The sequence below is a fragment of the Paracoccidioides lutzii genome (genome assembly GCF_000150705.2).
Source record: "Paracoccidioides lutzii Pb01 unplaced genomic scaffold supercont2.14, whole genome shotgun sequence".
Classification (NCBI taxonomy): domain Eukaryota; kingdom Fungi; phylum Ascomycota; class Eurotiomycetes; order Onygenales; family Ajellomycetaceae; genus Paracoccidioides; species Paracoccidioides lutzii.
Window position 1 is genome coordinate 223,498 of NW_015440960.1, and position 13,538 is coordinate 237,035.

The following is a 13,538-nucleotide window of genomic DNA, read 5'->3' on the forward strand; positions in this document are numbered from 1 at the left end:
CCGTGGAGAATAGTTTCTGGCTAGGGTGAGCGGGAAGGCATGTATCCATTATCGGGGAAAGGGGATAACGAAAACGAAACACTGGGTGTGATTTGGTTTGGTGTGTGTGCAGATGTGGGTTCTGCCTTCGTTTTTCATCATCCCTTCTGTTCTGCTTCTTGTTCATTCCTGGGATGGATGCGAGCATCGATTGTTCGTTCGTTTCTTTTTCTTTTCTTTATTCTTTCTGCTGCCTTCGGGTTATTCATTCATTCCATCTTCTTGTATCCCCGACTTCTGAACTTTTGACTTTAGTATTTTTTTCTAATTATCATTACGTTTACTTTTTCTTCCTCTTCTCTTCCGTTTTTCTTCATTTTTCAAATATTTTCTAATAGTTGTTTCTCTTTTCTTCTTCGTTATCCTCCTCTTCCTTCTTCTCTTTGTTCACTTTTTGTCTTCATTTGTTGTTTATACTTGTCCACCTTTTTACATTAAGACTCTTTTGTCCCCAATTCAGCATTTGCCGCATTAAGTTGCCTTGTGCCTCTTCCTTGCCCGTCGCATTATCACATATGAGTATGGCCCCATTTGGTCCGGGGCGTTTGATTGAAATTAAAGTATTTCTTCCTATCAGAAATTATTTCACTGTCGCCCCTCCCGGGTTCTTTTGGCATCCTGTCTTAAAGAATGGGAATATAATTATCTCCCTCTTGGTCTAGTGGATGTGATAAGGAATTCGGGTTTGCTGAACTCGGCGCACTCTCCGCCTAGATGCAAATTGACTTCTTGCGCATTATTGCCGCACCTTTCCTGTTTCTTCATCATTAATTAATTCATGTTCTTCAGTAGGTGCAAGTTTTACTTTTTAACTCCGATATCAGACTTTAACATTGGATATCAGAATTCAGGGCTTCAAAGGTAGCAAAGTATCGTATTGCCGAATATGCAGTTGTTAAAGATTCATCGCCTTGGATCAATTAGCTGGGTAATCAAAGAAACGCCTTCCTAGCCGGGAAATGAGCTTGTTTTCCCAAATAAATGTCTTGGCGGGCAGCGCGTTAATTTAGACGCGCGCCAACTCTCCGCAGTGACAGGGATATCAACAACGTCGAGTGCAACTAACGGGCATCTACTTAACACTCTTTTACACTCTCAATGAGCTCATATCGGTGATTGATTTTTTTCTCGAAATGCCCCGCCAAGGCCTGCGACGGGCTCCCGGTGGCCGCTCTGTCTTCCCAGGTGAGGACGGAGCTTCCGCCTCAACTCCAACAGCTGATTCACCCCTCCGCCATTCCAACTTCTATGACTCAGCTGTTAGCCGGAACCCCCGCGGAGAAGGCAATCCCCTTAATACACATACACGTACGCATGACTTGGCAATTGCAGGCGATCCCGATGTTGGAGATATGGAGGATGATATAGAAGAGAGGGCAGAAGGGCTGGAAGATGATATCGACGTTGATATTCAGGATGATGGGGAGCTGGGGGAAGAGGAAGGTGAAGAAGAGATTGAGTATGCTGATGAGGAGGATGAAGAGGTTGAGGAGGAGGAAGATGAGGAAGAGGAAGGTGATTATGACGGTATGTGCTATCCGAGCGTTTAGGGAAATTAACTGTCCGTTATTATATTCTGGCTGGTTTTAATAACTATATAGAAAAAGACGCCTCTGCACCGATCCCCGCCAACCTTCGCGAAATCTCCTCCCTAGCCTCCTGGACGGTATCGACGCATAAACCTGGCTGCGGCATCGCTGCCCTCCGCCACCCTTCCCCTTCGCAGTTCTGGCAATCCGACGGTCCCCAACCTCACACACTAACACTCCATTTTTTCAAGCGCGTCTCCATCGTGCGCATTCGTGTATATCTGGACTTCGAGCTTGATGAGAGCTACACCCCTACAAAGATGATCTTTCTAGCTGGAATGGGAGGCAATGATCTTGTGGAATTCTCTACGTGGCACGGTGAAGCTCCTGCTGGATGGGTAGATATCGATTTACAAGGGGTTGGTGGACGGCATGAAAAGGCAGGGCGTCGAAAAAGCCATCGACGGCAAAATAGTACGGGTGGGATCCTAAGCGGAATGAGAGATGTACCTTCTACTAGACAAAGGCGGGACCCCTCGAATAACGGAATTGTGGGGGGCGATTCGGACTCCACCGAATATGACACCGACGACGATGACGATGACGATGACGACGACGATGATGATGACGATGACGATGACGACTTGGACGTAGACTCCTCATCCGACAACGTGCTCAAAGCCATGGTCATCCAAGTCCGCATCAGCGAGAACCACCAGAACGGCAAAGACACGCATGTCCGCGGTTTCCAAGTATTCTCTCGTGATGATCGCCGTCTTGCGCAGCCGCGACGCGACAGTGCACGCAAGTCCATCAGGGGAACCAGTGCTGCTGGAACTGGTGCAGCTGACGCGAGAAAAGTGGGGACTGGTTCGTCTGTCGCTGCGGAGCATGGTGGGGGAGCTGTGGAGGATGTGGAGGTGTTTGGAACCGCGTTTGATGAGGATGATTGGATGGGGGAGATGGAGATTCGGTAGGATATGAATCGACGGCTAGGAATGAGTTATGATTGCAACGTCCGTAGTACATATACCATACTGCGTATGTATTTTTCTTACTGGGCATTTCTCTGCATTTAGTGGTGAAAAACACGGGGAAAACTATGCATAAACTGGCGTTTCAGGCTTTGTTTTATATACTGGGAGGGAACCAATTTGACAATACCTTTCCTTTCCTCCTCCCCCCCTTTTCTTTGCTCTTGGCTGCCTCCAGTTATTATAAACCCTCTACCTCTACATTTGTTCTCCACCGCCTATATCGGTCTGGATATGATGGAGTTATCCGTTACACACCTATCTTATGCCTTGGTTCATATACCCCTTTTGATGAATACAACCATGAATGAGTCAAGAAAAGAAGAAATTGTCGTTACGTTTCTAATCCTGTGCTAAATCCTCAATGCTCCCGCTTTTAATTTCTCTGTAAGATATTTAGTTGTACATATTGAAATAGTTTCTTTATCATTAGCAGTTAAAAAGGAGAACCGAAAAATATTCCGTTTCCTTGCTTATAGAATTTTCTCCAACTCCGCCGCAACGGCATCACCCACCTCCTTTGTCGTAGCTTTGCCGCCAATATCGCCTGTCCGTACACCACTCTCGATGACGTTGCGTACAGCGGTCTCGATGGCATTAGCTTCAGCAGGTCGATTGAGAGAATATTGCAGCAGCATGGCCGCGGAGAGGATGGCGGCAATTGGATTGACAATTCCTTTGCCGGAGATATCGGGTGCGGAACCTATATATACAATGGCATTGTGTGAGAAAAATGTCTGTCTTCTGTAAGGCAAAATCTGAAGTGTTGGTTTTGGGGAACGGAGTTTGAAGGGTTAAAAAAAAAAAATAGGAAAAGAAAGAGAGAAGAAAAGAAAAGAAGAAAGAAGAAGAAGAAAATCCATTACCATGAATAGGTTCATAGATGCCATTAACCCTGCTCTTCCCATCAGGAATACCGCTCAGACTCGCACTTGGCAACAAACCCAGTGAGCCGGGAATAACACTCGCTTCGTCCGAGATGATATCGCCAAACAAGTTACTTGTGACGACGATCCCATTCAGCTTCCGCGGGTCTTTAATCATCAACATCGCCGCACTGTCAACGAGATGATGCCCGTATTTCACCTGCGGAAACTCTTTATCCAAAATCTCTGTAACAACCTTCCGCCACAGCCTGCTCGTTGCGAGCACGTTAGCCTTATCCAAACTCCACACGGGCAATGGCGGGTTGTGCTGCATCGCTAGATGTCCGGCCAGACGGACGATGCGCTCAATTTCCGCTCGCGAATATGGCTCTGTGTCAAGGGCATAGCCGTCGCCGTCGTCTTCGCGGCGAGCGCCAAAGTAGATACCACCCGTTAGTTCGCGGATGATGTTGAAGTCCACGCTGCGACATACGTCGGCTTTTAGTGGGGAGATGTCAACGAGGGAGGGCGCGGCGAAGTTGCAGGGACGGAGGTTGCCGAAGGTGCCCATTTCTTTGCGGAGGCGAAGGATCCCTTGTTCTGGGCGGACAGCGCCGGTGCCCCATTTCTGTTCATCACGATTTCAAGGTTAGAATTCCTCTTGGCGTGCTGAGACGGGAATGGTGTTTTTTTGGTACGTACAGGTCCTCCAACTGCACCTAGGATGACGGCATCTGCGGATTTGGCGGCGTTGAGGGCTTCATCGGTCAGAGCTGTTCCAGCTGCGTCAATGGAGGCCTATAAAATAAAGGAAGATTTCGTCAGTGCCCAATAAACGGAAGAAACGGTAGGAGGGTATCCTGACTCCTCCAAGTAGGTGGTCCTGGAAATTGAATTCGATGTCTGATCTCTTCTTCTCGACAACGCGAAGGACCTAGAACCGTATAGATCGGAAATCAGCATTTTCGCAAGATAAACAAAACAAAACAAAAACAAAAAAAAAAAAAAAAAAAAAAAAAAAAAAAATAGAGTCTGGCCCTTAATGGACGCATGTTCATTGATTGAACGATTGTTCTAGGAGCCAATTGGTAATTGAACCCCTGTGCTTCGCACCTTAATTGCTTCTGCCGTCACCTATACAACATAGCATTAGTAATTGAATAAACGGTCCCACCTTACAACCCCTTCGCCTACCTCTGGACCGCAATGGTCGCCGCCAAAGACGACGATATTGTATTTGCCCATTCCGGTCAATGGAGTCTCAGTTTCAACATTTAACACTGAGACAGGGGCGAAAAGATCCTCAGGGTATATCGCAGAGGCAATTGGCGGCGCAGGAACAATGTGGATGGATATTGTGGGAAGAAGAGAAGCAGAATGAATATATAGCCGCTGGAACCCAGTGCCTCGAGTAAACAGGAGCTTCATGAAGCGTCATCGGCCCGAGATTCGACAACCTTCGTCCGGGTCAGAACGCCCCCGCCCTCCGATATCGGGATATCCCGTGATCGGGGAAGGGAAGGGTCTGCTCTGCCTGTTTGGCGCAGCTCGTCATCAAAAAGACAGCTAAAGAACGAATGTTGTCTTGGGGGTTGGGGAATCGGTGCTAGCTACTACAAGACAGAGCACGAAAGGTCAGCGGGCGAGGTTAGTTAGTTAAGCGTCTTGATTCTTGATTATGGCATTGTGGCAGATGCGCCAAATAACTAACTAGGTGGCCAGGGAGAGGTTGGGTCAGTCGTAAATATAACTATAAATATACACAGTGGCTATGGAATAAGTTAGTTGTTCTCCTAACTGGAGATGGATGTCCCTTTGGGTCCAACCCGGGTCTTTCTGTCTAGGCAACGCCTGGTAGAAATCCTGCCGTCTCTGTGCGATGGAAATTCCTGGCTTCCGCCCCCAGGCGGATGCAGGGGACGAACGTCTCGGTGTCAAGGTTCGTTGGCATTTCTCGGCAAGTAGTTGACTGATGGCAGCAAAGAATTAGCGAAAGAGCCGCCGGCTAACGCTTAATTTGTTGCCCATCTAAGCACAAGGGCAGTTCGTACGACGGGGCTACATGAACTCGAAAGCTTAGAAGGTCTGGTAGTTAATCCGGTCGTTAATGGGAGATGCACTCACTCCCTTACTATCAACTACTGTAAATTTGCGATAACTGTGGTCACAGCACCCCTTCAACTATATTCTTCTGGACTTGTCTTTGCGCCCAGTATGGCCATAATTAGCAAACCATTTTAAGAGGAGTTAATTACCTAGTTGGATATGAAAGTTACCAAGGATGGTCGGGATCCTGGAGCGCAGAATTTACCGTCGTTTAACCATGAATATTTCTCACAGGATAGAACCATTTTTAAACTCCTCCCACCAACCAAACCAACCGCAGGACATCTGATTTTAGCTTCAGAGATATCATAATAGGCTCCAAGATCGATCTATAAAAAGAACACCAAAATATGTCTCTTCTAGAAGAGGCTATTTTAAGCAAGACAGGCCCCAAGAATAGTTGCATGTTCATGCAATTGCACGCTTTGCATAATGAACCTGTCGGCTGAAAAGGGAACTGAAAGATCCAGTTCCCATTGAAGTTCCTCCCGGTTTCACTCTGGACATGGAGCTCGCGAAGCATGGGACTTGTCCGAATTGAGTATCAAGCAAGCTAAGCTGGTGATATCAATACCTGGCGGAGAGGCGGGACGCGGGACGCAACTCTTCCACACGGCTTTCCGAACATACACGGGCCAGATGACAACAGTGTTGTCAAGTTGGCCTCCAGTTAACTATCTCCCAGAGAAACACCCGTATATCTGCCAGGGGGGGATACCTGGCAGAAGTGCATTTGGAACAGACTTAGATTGATAATACGAAGGCTACAATGTACAACATTTTGATACATGGATGAAGCAGATGTGAACACCCTTAGTGGATTGAATTTGAATCTCAATCATATTATTGTTGGAGTGTATAAAGTTGGGTATACAGATAGGAAAGTTTCAGTTTACCCTTCTCAATGATGGCTATCCCCACACACCATACCAACGCTGCCTCCTCCTGTCCCTTCTGTTGGCCATTTTCCCTGTAAGTCACCGATAGATAATTGCAAAAACGATGCTGAGTATTCAGAAAACAACTTCACTGGTTTAGGAAATTGAACCCATTGCCTAGAGCCTGAATATGAAGAGCGCAATCTATCAACCACATGATGCATGTTGGGGAATTCTGGAAGCAAATGAAACAGGCAAAGATGTAGATATGCTAATAGAATATTAACTAGAACTGGAGAATCGCATTTTGTTATCTGGCCGAAAAAAAATAAAAATAAAAATAAAAAAACTCAAATAAAACGCTTCTGTTCGTACGAATATCCGCACCCAAATTACGAAAGCTGGCCTGATAACACAGGAGGGTTGTTGACGACAGTCAACAGCACCCTTCCTGCACCAAAGCCTCTTTTCAATAATCCTCACCATACTTTGCCTTCTTCCAAGCCTACCTATATCAGAGAATCAAAATGGCAAAAAACAAAACAGAAAAGAAAAAGAAAAAGAAAAAGAAAAAAAAAAAAAAAAAAAAAAAAAAAAAAAAAAAAAGGAAAAGGAAAGAATAAAAAGAAAGAAAGCTCACCGGAAGCAAAACTGAGCATCGCTTGGCTTAGCAGATGCGTGCACCTTGATATATGATTGTGGGCATGCCTCAACTGGAGTATCAGGACGCCCTCCAACCTCCTCTCGTCGACCATATTTTCAGGTCGGCGAAAGGAGGCGGAACAAGGATATTGAGCAAAAGGTGATAGGTTAAGTAGAGATGCTACGCAAACTTTGCGCTGCACGGCTCTGAAAATGGAGCTGGAAAAGGCCATTGCAGAGCACAAAAGAACACGTTAACATCCCCAACCAAACCCAATTCGCCCAGAGTTATTACTGCTCAACATCGGAAATCCTCAAATCTCCAGAAGAGGCTTTTGCTTTGCGATCCTGGCGACGGAAGTAAATTCGCTTCCCCCACTTCCACGCCTCCACGCCCATAAAGAACATGGTGGCCTCGACAAACACAATCCCCCACTCCCACGTGATGCCCCTGTGCTTGAACACCACTGTGTTGATAACGGGGATGTAAAGCAGCGGGAACATTGTAATGAATCCAGAGATGATGGCCCAGAAGAGAAACTGGTTACGCCACACGTCGTGCATCCATTGGGTGAAGTATTTCTTGGACTTGGGCTGCATGCGGAAGAAGCTACGGCGCATATTGACCATCTCCCACGCGAGGAAGAGGGCGAACCAGGTCAGACAGACGAAGGTGGTGGCACGAGCTCGGAAGACGGTTTCGCATTGCTCGGAGAATTCAATGTTGCAAAAGCGGCCGAGGTTGCCGTCCCCAAAACCGTACAGGACGAGGGTGAAGGAAGCCAGACAAAGGGCGGACATCCAAAGGCCGTAGAAGATGGTGTCGATGATGATTTCCCAGGTGAAGATTCCTTGTTTCTACAACGAAAGAGAGGTTAGCAAACAAATGAGCTTACTGAGGTGAAATTTTTCTAAAACTCTAGATTCTGTTGGGGAAACATACGCTTTGCGGCGGACGATCCATGATATCTGGAGCAGCAACTTCCATACCAAGGCCCATATCAGGCATTCCAGACGTAATCATGATAATCCAGAGAATCTCGACGGGTGCCAGTGGGAACACAGACTGACCATCAATATCTTTGAATGCCAATCCAATCAAAAGGGTGCAGGCCTGTGCGATGTTTTCAGCCAACAGATGAAGGACGAATTTCTGGATATTGTCAAAAATGCGACGACCCTCTTCAATCGCGTTGAGGATCGAGGCGAAATTGTCATCAGTCAAGATAATATCAGATGCGTCCTTGGCAACATCAGATCCAGACTCGCCCATGGCGATTCCAACATCAGCGTGTTTCAGGGATGGAGAATCATTGACTCCATCGCCAGTCATGGCGCAGAAGCGACCACGTCTGTGGAGCGCTTGGATCATGCGGACCTTGGTATTCGGCGCGCATCGAGCGATGACAAGTGGGAGGGTGGGCAGGGCATCAATTTCATCATCAGTGAGTTTGTCGAACTGGCTGGCAGTCATTACCATGGCATCAGAAACGTCACTGGCGAGAGTGCTCATATCGGCGGGGACGATGCCTACTTGGGCGGCAATAGCCCGTGCGGTGCCAGGATGATCTCCAGTGACCATATGAACCGAAATACCAGCCCGAAAACATTCCTCTATAGCACCAGCGGTTTCGGGGCGGGGAGGATCATACAGGCCGATCAGGCCGCGGAAAGTCAAATCCCTCTCAATATCGTCACGGTTGTAGTCTTCACTCTCGAGTGGGGAGTCGGTAAATTTCCGTCCAGCCAATGCCAAAACACGCAGTCCCTGAGAGGCAATGGCCTCCATATTCTCGAGAATCTGAGTGCGGTGATCTTCGGAGATTGGGATAAGACCTTCCTCAGCATTCCACACAATGGTAGTACAGGCTTCAAGAACACGCTCAACGGCACCTTTGGTGAAGACCATCTTGTGTTTTTGAGTTGGGTTCTCGAAGATAACTGACATCTTTTTGATGCTGGAATCGAAGGGAAATTCAGCAACCTGGTGCCAGAGGGCGTCTTGTCCTTTGGTCCATCTGTCCCTGTTCCAGTTGAAGCGAGACGCAAAAACCTGGATGGCGATCTCAGTAGGTTCTCCACGGGCATGCCACTCACCTGCCTCTGTCTTGTAGACGTGAGCAAGGTTAGCCATGGATGCGATGTCGAGAAATTTGACGAGACAGTCGTTGTCCTTAAGGAGATCCACCGTGGAAATGCCAACTGGTTCATCATTGTTGCCCGCTTTTACGGGAGGTGCTCTTTCGAATCCGACAGCACCCATCTCTGGGTTAAACGGCTCATTTGAGGTTCCAACAGAGAATGTGCCTCCAGACGGAATCCAAGCCTTTTTAGCAAGCATCTTTCCCTGTGTCAATGTCCCGGTCTTGTCCGAGCAAATATTGGTGACGGCACCCAGGGCCTCGAGAGAGTCAAGTTTACGAACAATGACATTTCTTTCAACCATCCGTTTGGTGCCAACAGCCATAGTTATAGTCAAAACGACGACCAAACAAGCTGGAATCATACTGAGACCCGTAGCAACAGCATAAATGATAACTTCACTCTTGTTGCTGAATTCATTTGAGCCCATGACGATGATCGCAAAAACAACAGCAACCCCGAAAAGGATCAAGGCCAATTTCGAGAGCTTTCGTTGCAATGGAGTTCCAACATTGACACCAAGGAACCTCCCTACGGCATCCGTGCCCGTCAAAGCCCATGCTTTAACATACCATCGCTTCTTAGTCTCACCGTCAGGCCCACGCTTCACTGCACGAACTTTAGAATCAGATGCGCGCAGAGCAGCAGCAATGGATCCGATTTCAGTCTTCATGCCAGTAGCTACGACGACACCACGCGCACGGCCTCTGGTTACGGTTGAAGAGCTGTAAGCAATATTCAAACGGTCACCCGGACCCGTATCCTGTTGGAAGGCTTGTTCCGCATCCTTGTGGACAGGAAGGGATTCACCAGTGAGTAGAGCTTCATCGGTTTCAAAGTTGACAGCTTCCACGAGTCTGTATGGCAAGAAAAAGCAAAGTAGTCAGTTAGAAACAATCCTGTACGGACGATGTGACAAAGAGTGCGCTGGTCCAAGATTCCTACCTGAGATCTGCAGGGACTGTGTCACCAGTCCTGAGTTCAACCATGTCACCGGGAACAATATCAATCGAAGCGATGGTGGTGGTGTTCCCATTCCGCGAGACATTGCCAGTTGGAGAACTCAAGGAACGCAGAGAGTCCATGGTTTTTTCGGCAGCGAATTCCTGGAAGAAACCGACAATGACATTTAGGATGATAACGGCAGCAACAACGCCGCCTTCAATCCAAGATTGAATACCAAAACTGACTACCATTGCCATGATAAGAACCTAAATTGAGAGCAACATACCACTGGATCAGACAAACACGTTCCATATGATAAACAGGGGGTTAAAAGAGAGTGTGTGAGTGGGCCGCTTAACTAGCATCATTGCGTTGGCCATCTGGCGAATGAGAATCTTCCCGACGGAGACTCCCTCGCCGCCTTCAAGCACATTGGGGCCATAAATCTGAAGCCGGCGCTTGGCTTCTTCAGCTGTAAGGCCATCTTCGGGATCGGTTCCTAACTCGCGTATAACGTCATCGTAGGGCAAACAATGGGCGGGAAGAGAGAGAAGGCTCTTCTCATCCCCTGCGGTTGAAGCTGCCTCAGCCCCACGGCGGGGCGGCTTCTCCATGACGATGTAGAAGCGGGTTATACAATAAGGAGGGCGTAGTAATAAAAGCAGTATTAATAGAAGTCGGAGGGATGGTTATTGTATCAACAGCACCAGCAGGTGTGGTGTTCCAGCGAATGTTAGGGAGCAATGTGGAGAGAAAAAATGGAAAAGATGGGAGAGCAAGATGGTCTCATTGAAGTATGTTGAATAAGAAAATGTTAGGAATGAAGCTGCTGCCCCTTCGCCTATTTTGGAGGGTAGAGATAGGAGAGCAGAGAAGATGTATAGAGAGAAATAGAGAGGTTTAAAACTATCCTCAGCCCCAATGAAGTATACCAGAGAGATAGGCAGCAAGTTGGCTGACTGACTCCCGTAGTCAAGCCGAGATTCCTTGTGAGGATGAGGATGAATCACCAGCTGAGTAGAGGAGGACAAAAGGAAGAAGAGAAAGTGAGAGGATCAGCAGGATGGGGTGAACCGGAGAGTCCCGACGGTACGGTTCCGTATAATTAAGATGTATATATATATATATAGAGTTATAGTTATATATTAGGTCTAAGAAGATCTTCTCGACCCTTCGCGTGTGCTGTTGAAACAAGAGGACAAATTTGGACCAGGAAGAGGGAAATCTTAGCCGGGCTTGGTACTTGTGGAATATATATATATATGTACCTGAGGGAAACAGTATTAGATATTCCTCAGCAAATTCAAATGGCCAAAGCAGCAGTTTCATGAGCCTTGAGGCGGGATAGAGTTTTGTGTCAACTTGGCTCTTCCAGGTAAAATTTCAATCGCCACAACAACCCACCCAACCCAGCCAATGGGGTGTCCTTACAGATGGGAACCAATCATCCCAGCGTGGCTGGCTTCTTTTGGGTTTCCTTTTGCTTGATTTGACTCCAAGATGACACCAGGCAAGCGGATAATGATCGAAGGTAGGGTGTTCATTGGTGCTAGAGGCAGTACACCACCAGGTGGCGAATCTACGCAAGATGTGGGTCATGTAGTTAGTCAATAACCCTAACCCTAATTACTTCCGTAGAGATAGTTCCTGAGTATGCTTCCTCCTTGTTGCAGTCAGTGTCAGAGACACTCCATGGCGTCTCAGAACGATGGTGATGATCATTCTTATTATTCATATTATTCTTTCTTATGCTCATGTGCCGTCAGTGGCTATGACAAGTTGACGAATGTGAAGTTGAGTAGTTACAGCTATGCATAAAGTTGATTATGCAAAAGATTCTGGTATTGGAACTTATTTAATAATAAAACTATATATGAAAAAACATCAATAACATTAGGAAATAAAAGTAATGCTGGTGAAGATTATAAATAGAATATTGATTTAATGCTCATTCTAATCCTTGAGAAGAAGGGAATGTTTACATCACTGACTACACCACCAGACAGCGAATGTATATATGATGTGTGTGTGTGTGTGTGTGTGTGTCATGTGGTAGAGCTAATAGGCCTCTTTCAGTTGCTCGGGCCGGGCTGATGCTGAGAACGGCGCTCCTCTCCACCCCACCATGGGGATTGATACTGTCTCCGCCGGGGGGGGGGGGGGGGGGGGGGGGATGCCCCTCGCCGCCGCCTATAGGCTATTGGTCCCCCCGTAGTGTGCCCACCGTCACACCGAAGGTCGTAATCCCTGAGGAGGAATCCTTGGCCTGGCCGTAGCTTCCAGGGGGTGTGGCTGGTGGCCAGAGAGGCCACCAACACCTTTGGGGATGGACGGACATATGTCTACGGGGGCAATGGGAAAGTATCTGGTTGTCTTGCAGCAGGGCTGCAGCCGAGTGTTGCCATTATTGCAGGTTTTGAACGGAACAACTTGGTAGATAATCGGTCCGCAACGGGCAATTCACTGTGGGCTCAAAGATAGTTAGCTAAATCATTCCATCCTCCAGGAACTAAAGAGAATGGAATTTCACAACGTCGTATTGTATCAATGCACATTTTAAAAGGCATTTTCTTGCCCCACACTTGGCGCTCACCCTTTGCTCCTTGCTGGAGGGAAAACATGTCAGGATACTCATCGTTAGGCCCTGCTGGTGGGCAGGTTGCGTGTGAGCCCGCGTTCTTCTTCGGGGAATACTAATTATCCAGGGTAGTTAGCTAAACTAGACACGGTTGAACACCCCGGTCCAAAGTTCTCATGTGCATATTAAAAGTCATTGGCGACTGCAACGTTCAACATTTGCATGCAACTTTCCCACGAATTCATGCGCAGTTCTTGCGTACGAGTAATTCGTACATGTCTACCACAGTTGTGTCACTCCTGCTAATGCTCCAAGATGATTCCATCCGCCCGTGACTATCTGTGGAGCATTTCAATAATATTAATACTAACATTGCGCCCCGCGCTACATACAACGTCATGTAATAAACGTTCGCTACTCCGGGTACCGTGGTTTGGCTCCGCTAATAACTTATCGTAATCAGGGAAGGCAATCGGTTTCTTCGGGATTCCACCTTGCATTGTTTGCTTCCGCCACCAATCCAACACCAACGGCAGCCACGCACGTCAAAGTAGACTGGCACGGAACATGGTTCAAGGATGAATCGGATATCCATCCCACACAAAGAGGTCACTGCCACCTACAAGTCACAATATGAACAAGAGAGCAAAAACCGGCCAGTAGGTGGTATCATGAAGATTCATAGCGCGATCCATGATACTCATCCCCGACCCCAAATTCCAATGGAACGAGAGAAGGAAAGAAGGTCAGGCGCAATGCCCCAGAGATTGCGCTGAGGA

The 13,538-nt window shown here is 47.4% G+C and overlaps 3 protein-coding genes across 3 annotated transcripts; 1 reads left to right on the forward strand and 2 right to left on the reverse strand.

Annotated features, from left to right (window-relative positions):
* Nucleotides 1-1,172: 1,172 nt before the first annotated feature.
* On the forward strand, nucleotides 1,173-2,545 carry PAAG_05327 (hypothetical protein; the record flags this gene model as incomplete). Its single annotated transcript, XM_002792552.1, has 2 exons — nucleotides 1,173-1,566; nucleotides 1,641-2,545. The coding sequence occupies 2 exons, from the start codon at nucleotides 1,173-1,175 to the stop codon at nucleotides 2,543-2,545; spliced, it is 1,299 nt and encodes a 432-aa protein (XP_002792598.1).
* Nucleotides 2,546-3,075: 530 nt separating this feature from the next.
* PAAG_05328 (3-isopropylmalate dehydrogenase A) lies at nucleotides 3,076-4,896 on the reverse strand (the record flags this gene model as incomplete). The annotated part of the gene is made up of 6 exons (XM_015845541.1): nucleotides 3,076-3,305; nucleotides 3,469-4,096; nucleotides 4,171-4,266; nucleotides 4,334-4,402; nucleotides 4,582-4,602; nucleotides 4,663-4,896. 6 exons carry the CDS (start codon nucleotides 4,894-4,896, stop codon nucleotides 3,076-3,078), a joined length of 1,278 nt encoding a protein of 425 aa, XP_015699767.1.
* Nucleotides 4,897-7,385: 2,489 nt separating this feature from the next.
* PAAG_05329 (sodium transport ATPase) lies at nucleotides 7,386-10,795 on the reverse strand (the record flags this gene model as incomplete). Its single annotated transcript, XM_015845542.1, has 4 exons — nucleotides 7,386-7,952; nucleotides 8,038-10,093; nucleotides 10,182-10,447; nucleotides 10,541-10,795. 4 exons carry the CDS (start codon nucleotides 10,793-10,795, stop codon nucleotides 7,386-7,388), a joined length of 3,144 nt encoding a protein of 1,047 aa, XP_015699768.1.
* Between the last annotated feature and the right edge of the window lie 2,743 nt (nucleotides 10,796-13,538).